This window comes from Mirounga angustirostris, unplaced genomic scaffold (assembly GCF_029215605.1).
Source record: "Mirounga angustirostris isolate CCGP_5_RB_7025 unplaced genomic scaffold, mMirAng1.0.hap1 SCAF_7, whole genome shotgun sequence".
Lineage (NCBI taxonomy): Eukaryota > Metazoa > Chordata > Mammalia > Carnivora > Phocidae > Mirounga > Mirounga angustirostris.
Window position 1 is genome coordinate 93772105 of NW_026991715.1, and position 17597 is coordinate 93789701.

Genomic DNA, 17597 nt, shown 5'->3' on the forward strand with positions numbered 1-17597 from the left:
GAGCCTTCTGAAGTGTGTTTTAACTTCGGGGGTGGGGAGGGAGAGTGCCAGGTGCTTTTGTAGCATATGGCATTTGTCAAACTTTATTAGACCCTGGGGCCCCCTTTTTTTTTGTCTGAGCATCGAGATATCACCTGGAAGTGACCACTTTGATAAACACAATATATTCCTCTCCTATTCTCCATCATCTTTCCCAGTCTTACTTACTGTATGAGGTGAGTCTTTGTGTGGGTACCATAAGCTCTCAGCAGTGACACTCGTGGGAAATGATTCTCTGAACAGTATAGCTTGAGAGCAGCGTTTTCCCTCTGGCATCTTCTCTTGAAGGCTTTATAAGAGAAGGAACAGGCATTGGATTCTTGTAGTATTTGGTAGTTCTGAAATACCACATATTGGGATGGAGTCTGTTGTGATGGTATCAGTGCAGTTTCCTTACTTAGGCTGGTGCTACTACATAGACCACATCATTTTGCCATTGCGGTCTTTTTAATGCAGAGACATAGGCGTGTATATACACTAACTTTTGTATATGACTTAAAGGTATTTGTAGCCCTTATCCACACCCCCAGGCCATCTCTAGCAAAGAACTCCGGATTCAGATTTTCCCCAGTATGAATTTAATGGCAAGTGGATCTTACACCAGAACTTAGATATCTACATATTCCATGAATTACTTGGTGATGGTTATATCAGACTCCATTTGAAGAAATCACGTACTGTCACAGGGGCCAAAGGAAAGACGCCTGAAGAGAAAGAAAGGCCAGGCCTTAAATGGCAATTCATTAAGTACAGCTTCCCAAACAGGCCACCCCCTTAGAGCAGTGGCTCTCAAGTATTGCTGCTGGTACCTTCCCCCCTTGCTTCTGGCATCCAGCACACAGAGGCCAGGGATGCTGTGAACCGTCCTATAGTGCACATGATGGGTCCCCCAAAACACAGAATTATCTGACCCAAAATGTCAATAGTCCTCAAGTTGATAAGCCCTCAAGTCTAGCTGCTGCTTCCTAGATTGAGTCTTTCATTGGAAGTAGTATCAGAATAGGAAGGTCTGCATTTTTATTTACATGTAATGCTGCTTGGTAGATGTAGGAAGAAAGTGATGGTGATGAGAAGGGTAGGAAGTGAATAAGTCAGGTTTGTATTTCAAAGAACTTTCCTTTCCCAGAAGTGTTGAAGACTTAATGAGGGTTTCGGCTTTCAGATTGGTTTAACTCATAAAGTTTCATCTGAGAGTATGGAGGTAGGAAAACACCTTTCTTTTCTTCTGGCAGACTCATTGTTCTTTCTTACCTCACCCTTGAACCTGCGACCTTGTGTCTATTTTAATATTTAAGGAGTAAAAGTCAAAGTGATTAAGAAAAATTTTGGCTCTTACAAGAGAATTTTCTATTCATGCCATCCCTCCTTATCCTCACAGTCCCATGTTGTAGGCTGACAAAGATGGGGAATAGGAGAGGAATATATTATACTTAGCAAAAGTGGGTATTTCCTTGATCTCTCAGAAATATTTGCCCAGTAAAGTGGGAGGAGGAAGGGATTATGCCATGCTAGTGTCCTAGTCCAGTGTTTGCCAGTATGTGCTGAACTATTACTAAGAGATATAAAAGGGGGATGTCCATGTCCAACAAACTTGGGAAAGCTGGATTAAACTAATTTAACATGATTTAATTATAGGACATTACAGAGCCTTTAGTATCTTAATGAGATATTTTGTGACTGTATGTGTGTGAGAGAGAGAGGGAGAGGGAGAAAAGGGGGTGAGGTTGGGAGGAGAGAGCATGCACAGGAGCATACAGCATTTGTCAAACTTAATTAGACCCTGGGACCCTTTTCGCTCTGAGCATCTCTTGTGTCACCTGGAATACTCCTTGGAAATGCTCCTTTGATCAGTGTAGCTTGAGAGCAGCATTGTCCCTTTGGCAGCTTCTCCTGAGGGCTTTATGAGAGAAGTTGAAAAGATATGTATGATGGGGGAGCTATTCTAGCCACCCTAGGGCTTTATTAAATATATTTTTATTAAAGTGTATATCTTTATTCACTTTTATCAGGCCTTAAGAGAATAGTTGCTATTTTTATCAGAGGGGTTGTTTCTTTCTCAGCTATATAAATAAACACCATTTCTCTGTTTTGGAATGAATGAAAGGAAGAATTAAACTACAAAGAGGTTGTTTCTTTTGTAGTCTGTGGGGACTTCTGACTTTTATTTCCTCCCTGAGTGAGGAAGCTATTTAGGTAGCTTAGGTCAGAATAGCTCTGGTGGGTTCAGACTCCTCCTGTATAACAAAAGTTTCTAGTTTAAAACACTACATTTATGCATCCCTCATACATTTCCTGGGGTGCCTGAAGATGGGGGCAGGGACCTCCCATCTTTCCTCTACTTTATATACTTAACTTTTCATGTTTCCAGCCATACTTTCTTCTTCTCACTCTCTTAGAACCGAGGACATTGTGACCTTGCAAAGATGGCTTTGCAACTATCAGTCAGACCCAGAAGATGACGTACCGAGTCACTGTTCCCCCTTTATTCACTCCCCTGCCAACTTTATTAATCCCAAGTCCTTCTAGATAGCAGTAAAAGGAAAATTACATGGAAAAATACTACTTTTGTTTTTCTATACTCCATCTTCTTCTTCCCATTCAGGATCATTTATCTGTCTTCACTCTAGACTTGTTTTGGCCTCTTGGACACATTGCCTTCCTCTCTAGCTCTTGGCTTTCTCATACAGGAAGCCTGGCCCTTCTGCCCCTCTCCCCCATTGCAGACCTTGGCGCTGTGGGGCTTACAAGATTTTAGTGAGGGAGCCAGTGGATTTTCTCTATACGCAGCCATCTGGAGCTATTCTCTCAAGTCTGAGGTTAGAAAAGTATGAGAAGATAGCACTTGGGGGAAAGTAGCATCTTCAAAACAGGACATAAACAGATTTTTTTGAATACCAGTTACACACCAGGCAGTGTGCTAGGGAGTCTGAATCCCCACAACACTTTTATATGGTTTGTATTTGTCCAAAGATCGAACACACACACACACGCACTGATGAGTGACCAGATTGGCATTCCAACGTCTCTCTGGTTTCAAGGCCTTTGACTCTTGTACTACATCATACTGTATCCCTCATCAGAGCCAGCAATGTGACCTACAGTGCACTAGTGTTCAGTGGTATTTCTTCTGTCATTACCCACATTGGGTTTTTCAAACAGATTGTTTGAGAATACTGTATGGGTTTGAAGACTTGAAGAAAATAAAGGAAAAATAGGGAAATTTTGAGAGATAGGCTTATCCCCAAAGGCAATAAACAGAATCTTGTAAACATTCATAACTTAAACAGATCTGTAGGATCCTTTTGAATACTGCTACGGAATGTTATAAATTTTATACCCTAATGTTAGAATTTTAGGTTTGGGAAGGAATCTTAGAGGGACTTAAATTGTCATTCCTTTCAGAGCACAACTCTCCTACTTTCCCTTCTCATTAAGTTTCCATTTAGCCATTAGGTAGGAGCTTCAAAAGGGAAAATCCAATCATGTATAATCTCCAGTTAATGGGCATCTATTGAGCGACTAGGTCACCAGAAAGATTACACAGTGCCTCTTTGTGCAGTAAACACAAAAATCAAAAGCTAATGCATTCCCAAGGCAAGCCAGATTGTTACTGGCTACCAGCATCCTCCTCTTCAGGGAAAAAGTTGGGGTACCCACCATGCTTGCTAAGGGAGATTGTAAAGCCCGTCCAGAAAAACAAGGTTATCAAGGGAGGAAGGAGAAAAGCAGAGAGGGCTTCCAGAGCTTTGTCAGTCCTACTTGCTGAATGATGGTTGGGATGGATTCCTGAATAGCAGACATTCTAGTTAAATGCTTTGAGCAATCATCAAGAACTTAGTGGGTCTCTGGGCTTCTTGCCACAAGTGAAAGAGTAACAGTGACGACTGAGGTAGAGCCTCAGTCCCAGTCCCATAATTTAGCTGTTTTCTAAGCATGCCCAACCTTCATAAATAAAGACTTTATGCTTACTTTTGTCCAGCCACTAACTGTATTGATTTATGAAAGATGAGCACAACCCTCTTGACCCAAAATGGCACGTGTTAGTCACAAGCCAAATAGTTCTTGGGTTTGTGTCAATACATTCTAGTTTGGGATTTCAAAATTATATTTTGTTGTAGTTATTTAGGATTTGTAAAACTCGGCATAATTCAAATAACCTGTTTTTCCCCCCTTAGAACACTTCAGTTATGGAGGATCAAAATGAAGATGAGTCCCCAAAGAAAAATACTCTTTGGCAGGTAGGAATGACGACGCACAGATAAGATAGCAGTTGACTTACTATAGATAAGATGCTCCCTCAGCTCATGTCCTCAATAAAAACAAGAGCCAAGCATTCTCCTTTGTGCATTTTTGCTAGTTTCAGAATTCACCCTAATTTATCTTCTGTTCCTTAGGGAAGTGTCATTATGAATAGTAAAGAATTTGGGGGTTACTACAGAGATTCTGAAGTGTCTGTAGCCTAAAATACTCAGTTTATTGCCACGGGCCAAGCCAAAGGTGGTGTCCTTTGTCACCAGAATAGTACCATGCCATACCATTGTGTGCATTGGTGACTTAGTCTTGCTACCCTCACCCTTCTCCCCCATTTGTTAGTTTGCTCTTTCCTTTTAAACTCTGTTTTCTTCTCCTCTGGCTCTGTTTTAGTCTGCCTGTTTCCCTCCCTATCCCCCAGGGTTTTTCTGTTTTGTTTTTTGTTTGTTTGTTTTGCCAGTGGGGGAATGTGGACAGTGGTATGTAAAGTTTCATGATTTGATCCTTTCATCAACCATTATGGTACAAATAACTTTTCCCTTCATTAAAGACACTATTAAAAGCAAAACAAATCTTAAATAATGTTAAAATATTCTCTGGGTTCATTTTATTTGAAACAAAAGGAGTAGATTAGTTAGTAAGAATAAAGTATGCCCAACAAATTTAAGGTGGAAATGAAACAAAGCAAAACAATGCCAGGAAGATGCTTCTGGTCCCAGCAGGTGGTTAGAAGTAGAAATGGAAAATGTGCTGTAGAATTTACTATTTGGGGGAACTGTGTGCAGACTGACTTCTGTTCCTCCTTCACATTTGTTATTTTCCAATAGGAGTCTCTTCATTTACTATGGATTTTTCAATTCACAGTGGCTCTTAACACTTTGGCTTTCGGTTTTTCTTTCATAAGTTCTGCTTTCAGTCAACTAGTTATTCATATGCCAGTGCTGTAGGGAAGCTGGGTGGTTAGGAACCCTTCTGCTGTAGATGAAATAATAACCCTGTTGCTTATCAAATGAGATAATGGATATGAAAGTATTTTGTAAATTATAAAGCAGTACACAAATGCAAGTTGTTACCATCATCTTTAACCTGTTACGAAAGCAATTATTTTGACAAGTTATAATGAACAAAATATAGAAAGAAAAGAGGAAGGAAAACATACAGCTCTTTTTCTCAAGAGTAGGCACATTTAGCATTTTTGTACATATCCTTTACTCTGTCTTGTGTGTTCCCCTTCACACAAGTAACTATAATTATAATGCTGTATAAAATTGTGCATCTTGCCTTTTCTTTCTTAACATGATTTCATAAACATGTTCTCTTGTTATTAAAATCTTACTTTATAAACCTAATTTTAATGGCTCCATTATAGTACTCTATGTAGATGCATTATTATTTGCTTTAGCCAGTTGCCTGTAGTTGGGCAGTTATTTCTAATTTTTCTGTTATAACATTATGGTGAACACCCTTATACTTAAAAGTAGCAAAGTAGCAAAGATGCTCCTTATGCCAGCAGATATTCATCACAGTGAAGAATTTTCATTTTTTTCTGACCTTTCAATGTTGATTTTTAAGGTCTGTCAGAGGTCTTACTATAAGCAGCATCAAAAATTTCTGTTCAATGCTGCCCTCTGGTGGTACCCAGTGTCAGTGAGCTCTCCTTCACCCAAATGACAAGGGGAAAAAAAAATGGTACTCCCGTGTCGTTGAGCTTTTCCTCACCCAAATGACAAGGGAAAAAACATTCCTAGAGAAGGAGGTGGTAAGATAAATGGGGTGGGAGCCGAAAGCCTTCTGACTGTACCTCTAAATGTGGACATAAATCTTGCTTCAGGCAGGTATGATATATAAGATTTTAATAAGGAAGGCCAGACTTCTATGGATATTTATGGGATGGATTCAGTCCATTCTAATTTAGGGGACATAGTGATAACAAAGCTGTTGGTTCTTTCTGTGTGGAACTTCTGAGATAAGCTCCTAATGGAATTAATGCATGTTTGTAATATAACTCTTCAGTTATCAAAATTCTCTTCTATGCTAGTCTTTTTGGTATTACACATGAAGGGGCTATCAAAGGAGTGATGGGCAGATAGCTTGGCAAATGTTTGATAAAAGCATGGAGGTAATTTTGTTTTTAAACAGATGTTATTGAGCCTTATAGCATCAGTGACAGTTGTGGCTTCAGTCTAGGCATTCCTGTTTTTTTTTTTTTTTTCTGTTGCTGTTGTCAGATGCGGTGTATGTAGTTTTCATTTGTAGAACAATATACTGGTTTTGTGCAAGGACCATGTAGATTTGATGAGAAATGCACAGTTAGTATAGGAGTCTGTGGGATATCATAGGCCAACTCTATAGGATAAGGATCATTTCAGGAATATGTGGTTTACCTTGGGTGACTTTAGGAGTAGGTGATCAAAAAAAGGGAGTGAAAGTCTAAACTTTTTTGCCAGCAGTCTAGTAACCCTGGATACAATTTGGAGATGGATTCAGTTTTTAGATTGAATTGCCTTCAGGTTTCTTCATTAGATAGACCAGTGGTTTTCAAAGTGTGTTCTGTGGACCAGCAGTGTCAATACCACCTGGGAACTTGTTAGCAATGCAAATTCTCAGGCTGCATTCCAGACCAATAGAATGAGGACATCTGTGGTGGAGCCGGGCAATCTGTGAGTTAGGAAGCCCTCTTGTTACTGTGATGCACACAGGTCTGAGAACCACTGGCATAGAGGAATATAGCATTGACTTTGGTCTTTGGGGAAGTAAAACAATCATTGCTACTTGGCCAAGTTGAGCAAGTTCTCTAAGATGGTTATCTAATAGCCCCATGGTTTTAGAATAAGCTTTGGAGAATGATGACTTGAGATGCCATTTAGCTTTATAAATAGCTGTAAATTTGACACTTACTTTAGAGACTAATTTGAGAACACAGGCCCTGAAGACATTTTAAATTACTTCATGAATGAGTTAATGAAGGAATGAGTTTGACTTTAAGGTATAACTGGCATTTTAAGATTAAATGCACAGGGTGAAAAAATGTTTCCAATGAAATACTAATTAGATTTCTTTTCCTTATCAAACTAATTAATTTTTTCTTTATTTTTCTAAAATAGATAAGTAATGGAACATCATCTGTGATCGTCTCCAGAAAGAGGCCATCAGAAGGAAACTATCAAAAAGAAAAAGACTTGTGTATTAAATATTTTGACCAGTGGTCTGAATCAGATCAAGTGGAATTTGTGGAACACCTTATTTCACGAATGTGTCATTATCAGCATGGACATATTAACTCTTACCTGAAGCCCATGTTGCAGCGGGACTTTATTACTGCTTTACCAGGTAACTGTACTTGTCTTTTAAAAAGCTGACCAGTGGAAGAATGTCCAGCCCAAGGGCCTAGGTGGAGCTGAGTAGATATTTGTGAAATGCATGAGTGAGTACAGTGTGACTACAGTGTGAGTTTCTTTGGAACCCATATTGTATTTTAATATATGGCACTTGAAAAGGAGTTATAATGTAGCATCTATATAGGAAATGTAGGCCGTTTCTGCGATTAATGGTGTTGGTCTTTGGTCATATTATTGTTTCATTTAATTTAATGAGTTAATGCTATGCTGATAGTTTTGATGTAGTCTATATATAATCTGTATTTTGCCTTTATAAGTAATTTTTAAAAATATGAGACAATTTTTCCTACAGTGTTTGTGTTTTAAGAAGTGTCCCAAAGTTTAGGATGTTCCTTTGTACCTGAAGTGACATTTAGGATAGGGAATGGCAAAAATATATTGGAAAAACTGATAGCATGTCTTTATTACATATTTTGAAACTTATTTCTGCATCTTCTCCCTCATTATCTCTCTCTCTCCCTCTCTCTCTTTCCCTATCTCCCTCACACCCACATACTCCTCTGGTTAAGTTTACTTTGATTAAAAAAAAAAAAAACGACTATTTTTTAGAATAGTTTTAGGTTTATAGTAAAATAGAATATATAGAGAATTCCCATATTTTCCATATCTTCACCCCACTCCCCATCACCATCCCATCCAGAGTGGCTCATTTGTTATATAACACATAGGCCTACATTGATACATCATTATCACCGAAAGTCCATACTTTACGTTAGGGTTCACTCTTGGTGTTGTACACTCTGTGGGTTTTGGCAAATATATAATGACATGTATGTATCGTTATAGTATCCTATAGAATGGTTTCAGTGCTCTAAAAATCCTCTGTGCCCTCCCTATTCTATCCCCCTTTGATTTTTGATCACTCATTAATTCTCTTTTCTCTCTCTTTATCACTCCTCCTCTTCCTCTTCCTCTTATTCTTTTAATTTTAAATATAAATTTGACTAGGTAAGATAGATTTCACTTCTGAAGAGAATGGTAGCCAGAATGTTTTCTTTTAATACGGTCAGTGTAGTCTAGAGGTTACAACTGCCATGCCAGGGTAGACCTACAATTGGCCAGGGATAAAACAGTGCCATTGCCACCAGCCCTAACCTATCAGAGCTTCGGGACAGCTCTTCAAAGAGAAGCTCCTCTTTTAGCCTGTCTGTGATTTACAGTGCATCAGGATTCCATATTCTAAGGATTTCCATAGCAGATAGGACCGGGGCTCAGGTCTCTGGGCAGCTTCGAATTTCTAATCCTTCTTCCAAAATGTGTTCGTACAATGGGGAGTGTTTAAGGATGTTTGAGAGTTAGCTTAGAAAATTTTTACTCTCCTGTTGTTTTTATGCTTAAATGTAGTATTGTTTGCCCTATTTCATTCATTAGTATTTCTAGAAAAGAAAATAAGAACCCTCTCTTTTTAGAATTGTATAGTATTTAATTGCTAAGAGGCATCTTAGCCATCCTTAATCCTCTTTTTCATTGTATAGACTGGGAAGCCAGCGATCAGAGAAATTGCATGAAATGACAAAGATCATACATCTTGGTTATTGTGTTGATTATGTGGGTGATGGTGGGGGCTGGTTCAAAAGTTAGTGCAAAGGCTAAAATCATTATAGTTAGGATTACTCTGGAAAATTCCTTAAATTGGTCCTAAGTATAGAATACATGTTTACAACCCAGTTCAGTAATAATTACTTTTACTTAGAGAGAGAGAGAAACAGATACGGTTTTAATTGTATGAGAGGGAGGGAGGGCGAAGAGGTCGGGGAGAGGGAATTATAGGTGGGTTTAAGTAAGGTGAGTGAGCCTTTGGTGCAGCATCTCTGGTTTGTGCAGTGCCAGAACTCAGAACGCCTGGCACCCAAGTCTTTCTGTGGACTCAGGTTGCATCTCACATCAAGAAAAAGATAGGGCAATTTTTATAAAGTGGATGATTGTAATTGTTCCTCATAAGGGCTTTTAACTAAGTGAAGTTATGGCTTCATTTTTCTCAGGCAAATCTGTTGTTTTTTTGTTTGCTTTCTACTGTTTTGGTTTTATTTTATTTTTGCCTGTAATTTGCTTCTCAGACATTTTAGAGTGCCAAGAAACTCACCTTATATTTACAGAATATCCACGAGGTGGCACTGTTGAAGTTCTCTTGATTTGCAGAATGTAGTTCAGAGGCAACCCCTTCTCTTGGGGAGTGTATGGTCTTGGAGAAGAGACAGAACAGATGAACATGTGTTATGTATATAAATATGGTTAGTATAATTGCATACAATTCAGTTTTCATTACAGCGAATTTTAAGGCATTGTCCATATCTCTGTTAAAGTGGAATTTTGTGGTATTGAATATTACATGAAATGAATGAACCATTGGCTGGGACATGGAAATATTTTTGTTAAAATGCTATTTGTTTTAAAAGGATTTGATCTGAACATATATACATATGTCAGTGTATATCATACGTATGAATCTAATAGCTGGGGACAAGCTGGCCTAGTTGATTGTGTTCATGTCTAGTAGACTTGGATTAAAATTGGCGTTAGTTCCTTAACAAAGACCCTGCCTTAAGAGTATTAGGGAAGAAACAGGTTCATGTGCATGTTCATACTTAAATTTAATAATGGGTGGAGCAACTTACTAATCACTATTCTAGTTTGGTGTTTAACTTTTACTGTAGACGATCTTGAGTTTGAAGTTTTACTCTGTTGAAATTGTCAACTTAAGACGTCTTTTGATTGTAGAAACTATTAATTCTATAAAAATTGTCTATAGTTCTCACTTTTAAATGCTTACTGTGAATATCATACCTGTCAGTATAGGGAAAATGGAAAATGTTTGTGGTCTCTGGCTCCTTTTGGTTCAGTGGAAAAAGTGATAATTATGATATGCTTTTCTAAAAATCATGGTAAATGTTTAGTCTGCAATGTCAATTTCTGCAGGCTAAGTTTGTGGTTTGTGAGAACTGTTGTTAAAGGGAAAATTTATACCATTTGAAGTAGAGGCAGATTGTACTTCAAAGAGGATGATAAGCATTGGAGATCCTTTTGGTGAGGTATCTGAGCAATTAAGAATTTTGAAACACTTAGCTTCCTGGCCATGGTTTATTCATTTGTCTTATCCCCAAGTAAGGATGATAAACCATTATGGACTGTAAATGTGACAGACTAGATCAAAGGTCTTGGGAGACATGGAAGAACCAGAGCGTAGCTAAGGCTTTTTAGGCTGGATGCAGGGCCAAAGACCAGCATGACAGAGTGGAAAGAGCTTGGGTGTTGGATTTACACAGCCCCTAAATTTGAATCCCAGCCCCTGCACTTAATAGTTCTATGAGCCCACTTTTTGGAGCCTCGGTTTCCTTTTTTGTGTGGGAATAATAATAATACTTCATGGGATATTGTGAAGATTAAGAACAATGTATGTAATATGCCTGACATCTGGTGGGTATTCTGAGGATGGTAGCTTAAAAAAAAAAAAGAAAGAAAAAAAAAAAAAAAAAAGCCCGGAGAAGCAGGAAACACCTGCTTCTCCGGAGGTTAATAAGATTTGTTGCCAGGAAGTTTTAATTATTCACCCGCTAATTTCTGAATTGATTCATCTTGACATCATATAGGTAGGCATTTGCACCACTTTGTTGGTACAACAACATGTTGGACTTTGTGACCTGAGTGTCATTTCACTTCAATTCTGTCTGAATCTTTAGGTCAGTATATTCCTAAAGACATCCATTGACGTCCTGTTGCTGTCAGCAGTTGTATTGTTTTTTTCTTTCAAAAGGTTTCTAACTTCAGATTTTACAACTAGATCTGTGACTAGGAAGGGACAGCAGGAGTGGGTGGGGAAGGGAGTTTCTTTGCAGCTGCTTTTCGAAATGTGTTTCTAAAATAATAAAAGGTACTATAATTGTATGATCTAAGCAGCTGTGTTAAAACTGGCTGTAGTCAAGGGCATTGAACTGACATTTTACAGTTGAGTTTCATTTTGGTATAGTGTTATTTACATGTTGAGCTTTGAAATTTGTGCCTTTTAATTGTTTTAATTTATTGAAATTTTTCCAGACCTTCATCTGGTGCCTATAATTAGCAACAGAAGCACGTCCTCAGCATTGTGTATGCCGTGTTCTGGCCTCGTTTTCTGAAACCATAATGTGTCCTCTTGTTGCCTTGGGAAGGGGGGTGGTGATGGGAGATGGGGAGTCTCAGCAGGATAGAGTCAGTGAGAGCCAGATATTGGTACTTAAGAAATGCTTAGTTTTTTTTTTTTAAGATTTTATTTATTTATTTGACAGAGAGATAGTGAGAGCAGGAACACAAACAGGGGGAGTGGGAGAGGGAGAAGCAGGCTTCCCGCGGAGCAGGGAGCCCGATGTGGGGCTTGATCCCAGGATCCTGGGATCATGACCTGAGCCGAAGGCAGACGCTTAACGACTGAGCCATCCAGGTGCCCCAAGAAATACTTAGTTTTAACACCTCAAAGCGCTTATTAGCCGGAGCAAATGGACCACCTTACTCAGTAACTTCTTTGTCCTGAATAGGCTTGAAACAAGGAAGTTAAATGGTCTGCATGGCCTCGGGGGATAGCTATTCTAAGGTGTTCAGATAGAGGTTGTGGGATTCCGATACCCTAAACATTGAAGGGAATGTGAGTGGGCTTAGCACTTTGCTAGAGTGCAACATTTTCTCTGCAGAAAATAACAAAGAAGAGCAACATTGCTTAGCTTCTTTGACCAGTGATATCAGCTAAGGGGATTTGGGCATGAGGGAAGAACAGAGACTGACACTTAGCAAGTACCAGTTCTGTATCGGGCTCCTTAATAACCTCTTCCTGTTAATTTTCCTAACAAGGCTAAGTAGTTCATAAAATGAGCATATTGAGAGTAGCTGTCTCAGAGGGTTATTGTGCAGATTATATCAGATCATCCACTTCAGCTATTTAATATCATTGCTATTTTATGGAAAACTGAGATCCAAAAGGGAAAACTGATGTGCTTCATTCAACCCAGGTTATCTGACTCTACAGCCAGTGCATTTACCAAGAGACTAAAACATGCTGCCTCCTAGAATGATGGTATGAATTTCAAGTATTATCCGAGGAAAGTGAATCTCATAGGTGTCATAGAGATGTTACTGAATTGGAGTGAGGGCATTTTGAAAGAGGAGGAAATATGTGTTAGAGATTTCCTTATGCAGAAACCCAGTGATAGTCTAATGGTGAGCTATTGAAGGGGGAAAATATCAAAGAGGACTAAAAAGGGTATCATGGCTATAAAGCAGTAGTTCCCAACGTTCAGAATTATCTGGTGGCACTTCCTAAAAATACAGATTCCTGGTCCTCACCATCTAAAGATTCTGATTCAGTAGACCAGAAAAAATGTCCAGGGAATCTGTTTTTGTTGCTTGTTGTTTTTGTTTATTTGTTTTAAAAATCACTTCCCTAAGTGACTCAATTACAACCACACAGGCTTCTGAGAACCAGCTCCTAGACCACCCAAGCAGGTGGAAGATTTGGATGCTGCTTTCCCAGTTCATAGTCAGACAATGGGGATATTGCACTTATTGAGAAAGCAACTATCTGATGCAATCTTGTCTCCTATTCATGTCCTCTCTCAGAGAGCAGGGGACTCACGATGGGAATTGGTTTAGGGGTGTGTTTATGACCAATTAGGAGGATTTGGTTAATGATATGGAAATAAACTAGATCTTGAAAGGTGACTGTGTTCTCATAGGACGTGTAGAAACTAGAAGATAGTCAGGTAAGTACCCAGAATTAGAAAAATTCAGAGAAGAGCTAAATCTATTAGCCCATGACTAGAGACACTAGGAGAAAATATGAATATAGAGGTCTGAGAGATTCTGAAATTTGAAATTCTTGTTAATTTGTTAGTCCTAGCAGTGGAGGGCTACAAGTAAGACTGTATGTGATTATCCATGGATTTCCCTGATTTTAAATGAAGATGGAAGAAAGGGGCACATGATCATGGAGATACACAAAAAGGAAACCAAAGCTCCTACAAACAAGCAGACCTAAAGACATTGTGGGCCAGGATATTGACAGGACCTGTAGTTGTGATTTTCAGAATTGTGGAACATTGAGAAGAAGCAGAGCTGCTGGGTACAGGTGTGTTTGGTGGCCTTGCCTGAGAGCACCCTGGGATATGATTGGTGAGCACTTTTCCTGGTTTTAAGAACTGGAGAAGTAGAGGTGGGTGTATTTGGGTGATGTTGGCTGATAAATTTGATGTTATACTCTAGCATACCTTTAAAATGGATTATCAAAGGTAAATAATTTGCAGCCAAAAAGACTCTGTAGGGTTGTGTAAGCCTAGAAGGATGTATACGGAATGTTAGGAGCCCTGATCTCTGAGAGGATTTAGGGATTAAACATTTTTTGCTTATATGGATTTTATAATTTTTCTGTAATGAACTTGGGTTATATATGTTTAAAAAAAGGGACACAAAGCAGCTACTTGCCAACTTGTAAACAAAAAATGTGATACCAGCTTTACGTAGTAAGCACCAGCAAGAGAATACAAAGTGTAGCCATACCAAATTCGCCTGACATCGGGGTAGGGGAGGGGGATAAGGTTATCAGATTAGTGGGTCAGAAGAATGACATAAAAGGTAAAGGTAGTAGGGTCTTTATATGGGGCAGTTTCTCCAAATATTCAGACACATTTGAATAGAGAGATATAGGCTGAACAGTGGTACATCCAGATGGTTACAGAACCAGTGGCTCAGTATTGGTATGTGTGAGTATTTCATGAATAGACCCACAGAAGCCTGGATAGAAATATCTAGAATCATGGGTGCTGTCCTTGGTTCTGACCCATTTAACATGTTTGCCAAGAACTTGGGATAAAGACTTCCTGCATTTGACCATCACGCGGAATTTTGGTGTGGAATACCCACTCTTCTGGAGGACAGAATCAGAATTCTAGAGGCTGACATGGAAGGGTCAGATCAAGTCTCAAAGGTGAATTATAGCAAGGATAACTATAAATTCCTGCATGAAGCTGCCCTTCATCTCTCCATTAGCCATACAAATTTAGACCTGGGGGAATTTTTAAAAATAAATATTGTTGGGGAACAGGCTTAGAAATTTATTTTAACTTACTGCCATTTAGGAATCTACTGTGATAGGACTACTGGATAAAGGTGATGTAATCTTTGCACCAACTGTAATATAATGACATGTACAAGAAAAGATCGTGGCTTTAGGGTAGTCTTCATGATCAGGTCAGAGCTTGGGTATTAGGTTTAGACCAGAGTAGGACAATTAGTATATGAAAGGCTTGTAAACCAGAGTCGACAGTAGAAAGTGTCATTCTCAGAGTTGAAGACAACATTAGTTTGTGAAGCATTTTAATGCATCATCTCATTTTGATACTTTCAAAATAGAGATTATTTCCCCATCTTATACAGATGAGAAAACTGAGCTCTGAAACTTTGAAGACTTACCTATTTCCTGCCAAGTTAGTGCCACTATATGGCTTCTATTTATCTTGAAAAAGAGAGCAAATATTAATCTTGTATGGTGCTTTGTTGTCTTTAAAATCTTTCCATAAAATTCTTTCATTTGATTCTTAACTGGTGGTGTGAGAAAGGACAATGGTTACTGGTAATTACCATTTTATAACAGTAAAAGACCAAGGGCCAGTTATATTTCAATATTTATTTCATGTCAAAGAACTGCTACATGGTGAATCTAGACTTGAAATTGAAATTTTCTGCCTGTATGTTTAGCATTCCCACCACTGCAGTAGGCCTGGGGGTGAGCTTTATTTTTTGTAGTTATGGAGGGCTTGACTAGAACCACAGGGTGGGAGTTTGCAGGTGGCCACAATGTTGACTATGTTGACACCATGGTAGTGTCAGGCAGACTCTGAATATTAGTTGTCTTTGGGAGGACCCTTGCATTGCGTGGGATAAGCCTCATAAGGTTGAAGAATTTGTAGGCATGTATGGTTCTTGCTTTTGAGGATTTTACCTCCGTAAGAAGGAGATGAAGAATGATTGACAAAAATACATCTAAGGAGACCTGACTTTAACTCTTAGATTGTCACTTAACTTTTCATAAGCTTTTTAAGCTGTGTCAGTGTTTCACCTTTTTTGTCTCCTTGGCTCCGAGGGATTCACATAGGTCATGTATTAGGAGGATGATGTGTTACGAGAGACGGTAGGTCAGAGGGGAAAGAACACCAACTTAGGAGCAAGAGATCAGAGTTGCAATGTAGTCTTTACTACTCTATAGTTGTGAAACCTTGAGAACTTTACCTCTCTGTGCCTCATCTGTAAAATTTGAGGAATCATTCTCCTGTAGTGGTTTTGTAAAAGAGTTATGTAAAAGAAAATGCAAAACAAGTCTTTTTTCATAATATCTGACAGAAAACTGTCCAGGATCGGCTTTTACACGCAGGAACTGTTGCCATAAATTTATGTATATACATACATACGTACATATACATATACATACCTATATACATGCACACATATGTATGTATATATATTTCTTTAAAGCCAACCTGGGGCTTGAACTCAATGGCCCTGAGATCAAGAGTTGCATGCACTACCGACCAAGCCAGCCAGGCGCCCTGCCAGCAATTGTTTTATCTTAAAAACTCAGAGCCAAAAAGAAGCGTATGTGTTTATGTACTCATGCACTTGTATATCTGCAGAACTTTTGATACTACTCAAGTATGTTACCTGTTTCAGGATTTCTTTATTCCTCTTCCCTTTACAGAAATGGTGACTGGTACATTTCCATCTCCCTTCCCATTCCTTCACTGCCTTTTCTATTTTGTAGAGCAAGGCTTAGACCACATAGCAGAAAACATTCTTTCTTACCTGGACGCCAGGTCTCTGTGTGCAGCAGAGCTGGTATGTAAAGAATGGCAGCGAGTGATCTCTGAAGGAATGCTTTGGAAGAAGCTGATTGAACGAATGGTGCGCACTGACCCTCTATGGAAGGGGCTTTCAGAAAGAAGAGGGTGGTAAGTTCTTGGGTTGTTTGTTGCCTTGAAAAAAGTTTCTTGGTACATAGGGTCAGTTTGACTGCTTAAATAAGCAGTTATACTTGCCAGATGTGTTGGCCCATTTTCAACAGGTGGGAAAGAGGAGTGGTCTGGAGTGGTGGCGGGGTGGGGTGGGAGTTAAAGCTGTTAGAATAATTTCTTTTGCAATGCATATTTCCTTTATAAGGATTAACCGCTAGGAAGTATTATATAGTTTGAATGAGTGATTTGCCTTTTCAAATCTATGTATTTATGGTTTTCCTTTCGCATTCTTCTTTTTTTTTTTTTTAAGATTTTATTTATTCATTTGAGACACAGAGATACAGAGAGAGAGAGAGCATGAGCAGGGGGAGAGGCAGAGGGAGAGGGAGAACCAGGCTCCCTGCTGAGCCAGGAGCCCGATCTGGGGCTCAATCCCAGGACTCTGGAATCATGACCCGAGCCGAAGGCAGATGCTTAACCATCTGAGCCACCCAGGCGCCCCCTTTCACATTATTCTTAAATGATGATACTATTACCAAAAGATAAGAAAAAAAGAAAATATAAGAAAGTCAAATAATGCCATTTTGCTATTTGTCATTGCTTCTGATTGAAGATGTGGAAGGCACAGTGGGCAGGAGTTTTCAGATAACCCATTAACTTATATACAACTTTAGAGCCTTGTACACCTATGTAACATGGCCCACTTAGCACAGAGAGAATGTTACAGATGGAAGTACGGGTTGCAGTGTGAGTAAGGGTTAGGGCTATATTTTCTTCATGGGAAGAAGTTTGATGTGTACCAAGTAAGCTTCATTAAGATTTTTTATTAAATTATAGAATGAAAGGCTATATTAATAGGTGTTGGGTGTTCAGAAAATAAAAGGCCAGGATTATGATATAGAGCTGGAAATTAAAGTACACTTGTGTCCAATGTGTGAATTTA

At 38.9% G+C, this 17597-nt stretch overlaps 1 protein-coding gene across 9 annotated transcripts in view; it reads left to right on the forward strand.

Annotated features, from left to right (window-relative positions):
• FBXW11 (F-box and WD repeat domain containing 11) overlaps positions 1–17597 on the forward strand; it is a 123364-nt gene that overhangs the window by 76269 nt on the left and 29498 nt on the right. For 6 of the 9 annotated variants that reach the window (XM_045901337.3, XM_045901379.3, XM_064596570.1 and 3 more), the window contains 3 exons: positions 4215–4277; positions 7395–7620; positions 16465–16651. In XM_045901337.3, coding sequence (XP_045757293.1) covers positions 4215–4277; positions 7395–7620; positions 16465–16651 — 476 coding nt within the window. The remainder of the gene's footprint in view (positions 1–4214; positions 4278–7394; positions 7621–16464; positions 16652–17597) is intronic. The other 3 variants (XM_064596571.1, XM_045901389.3, XM_054513579.2) reach the window with 1 other exon arrangement.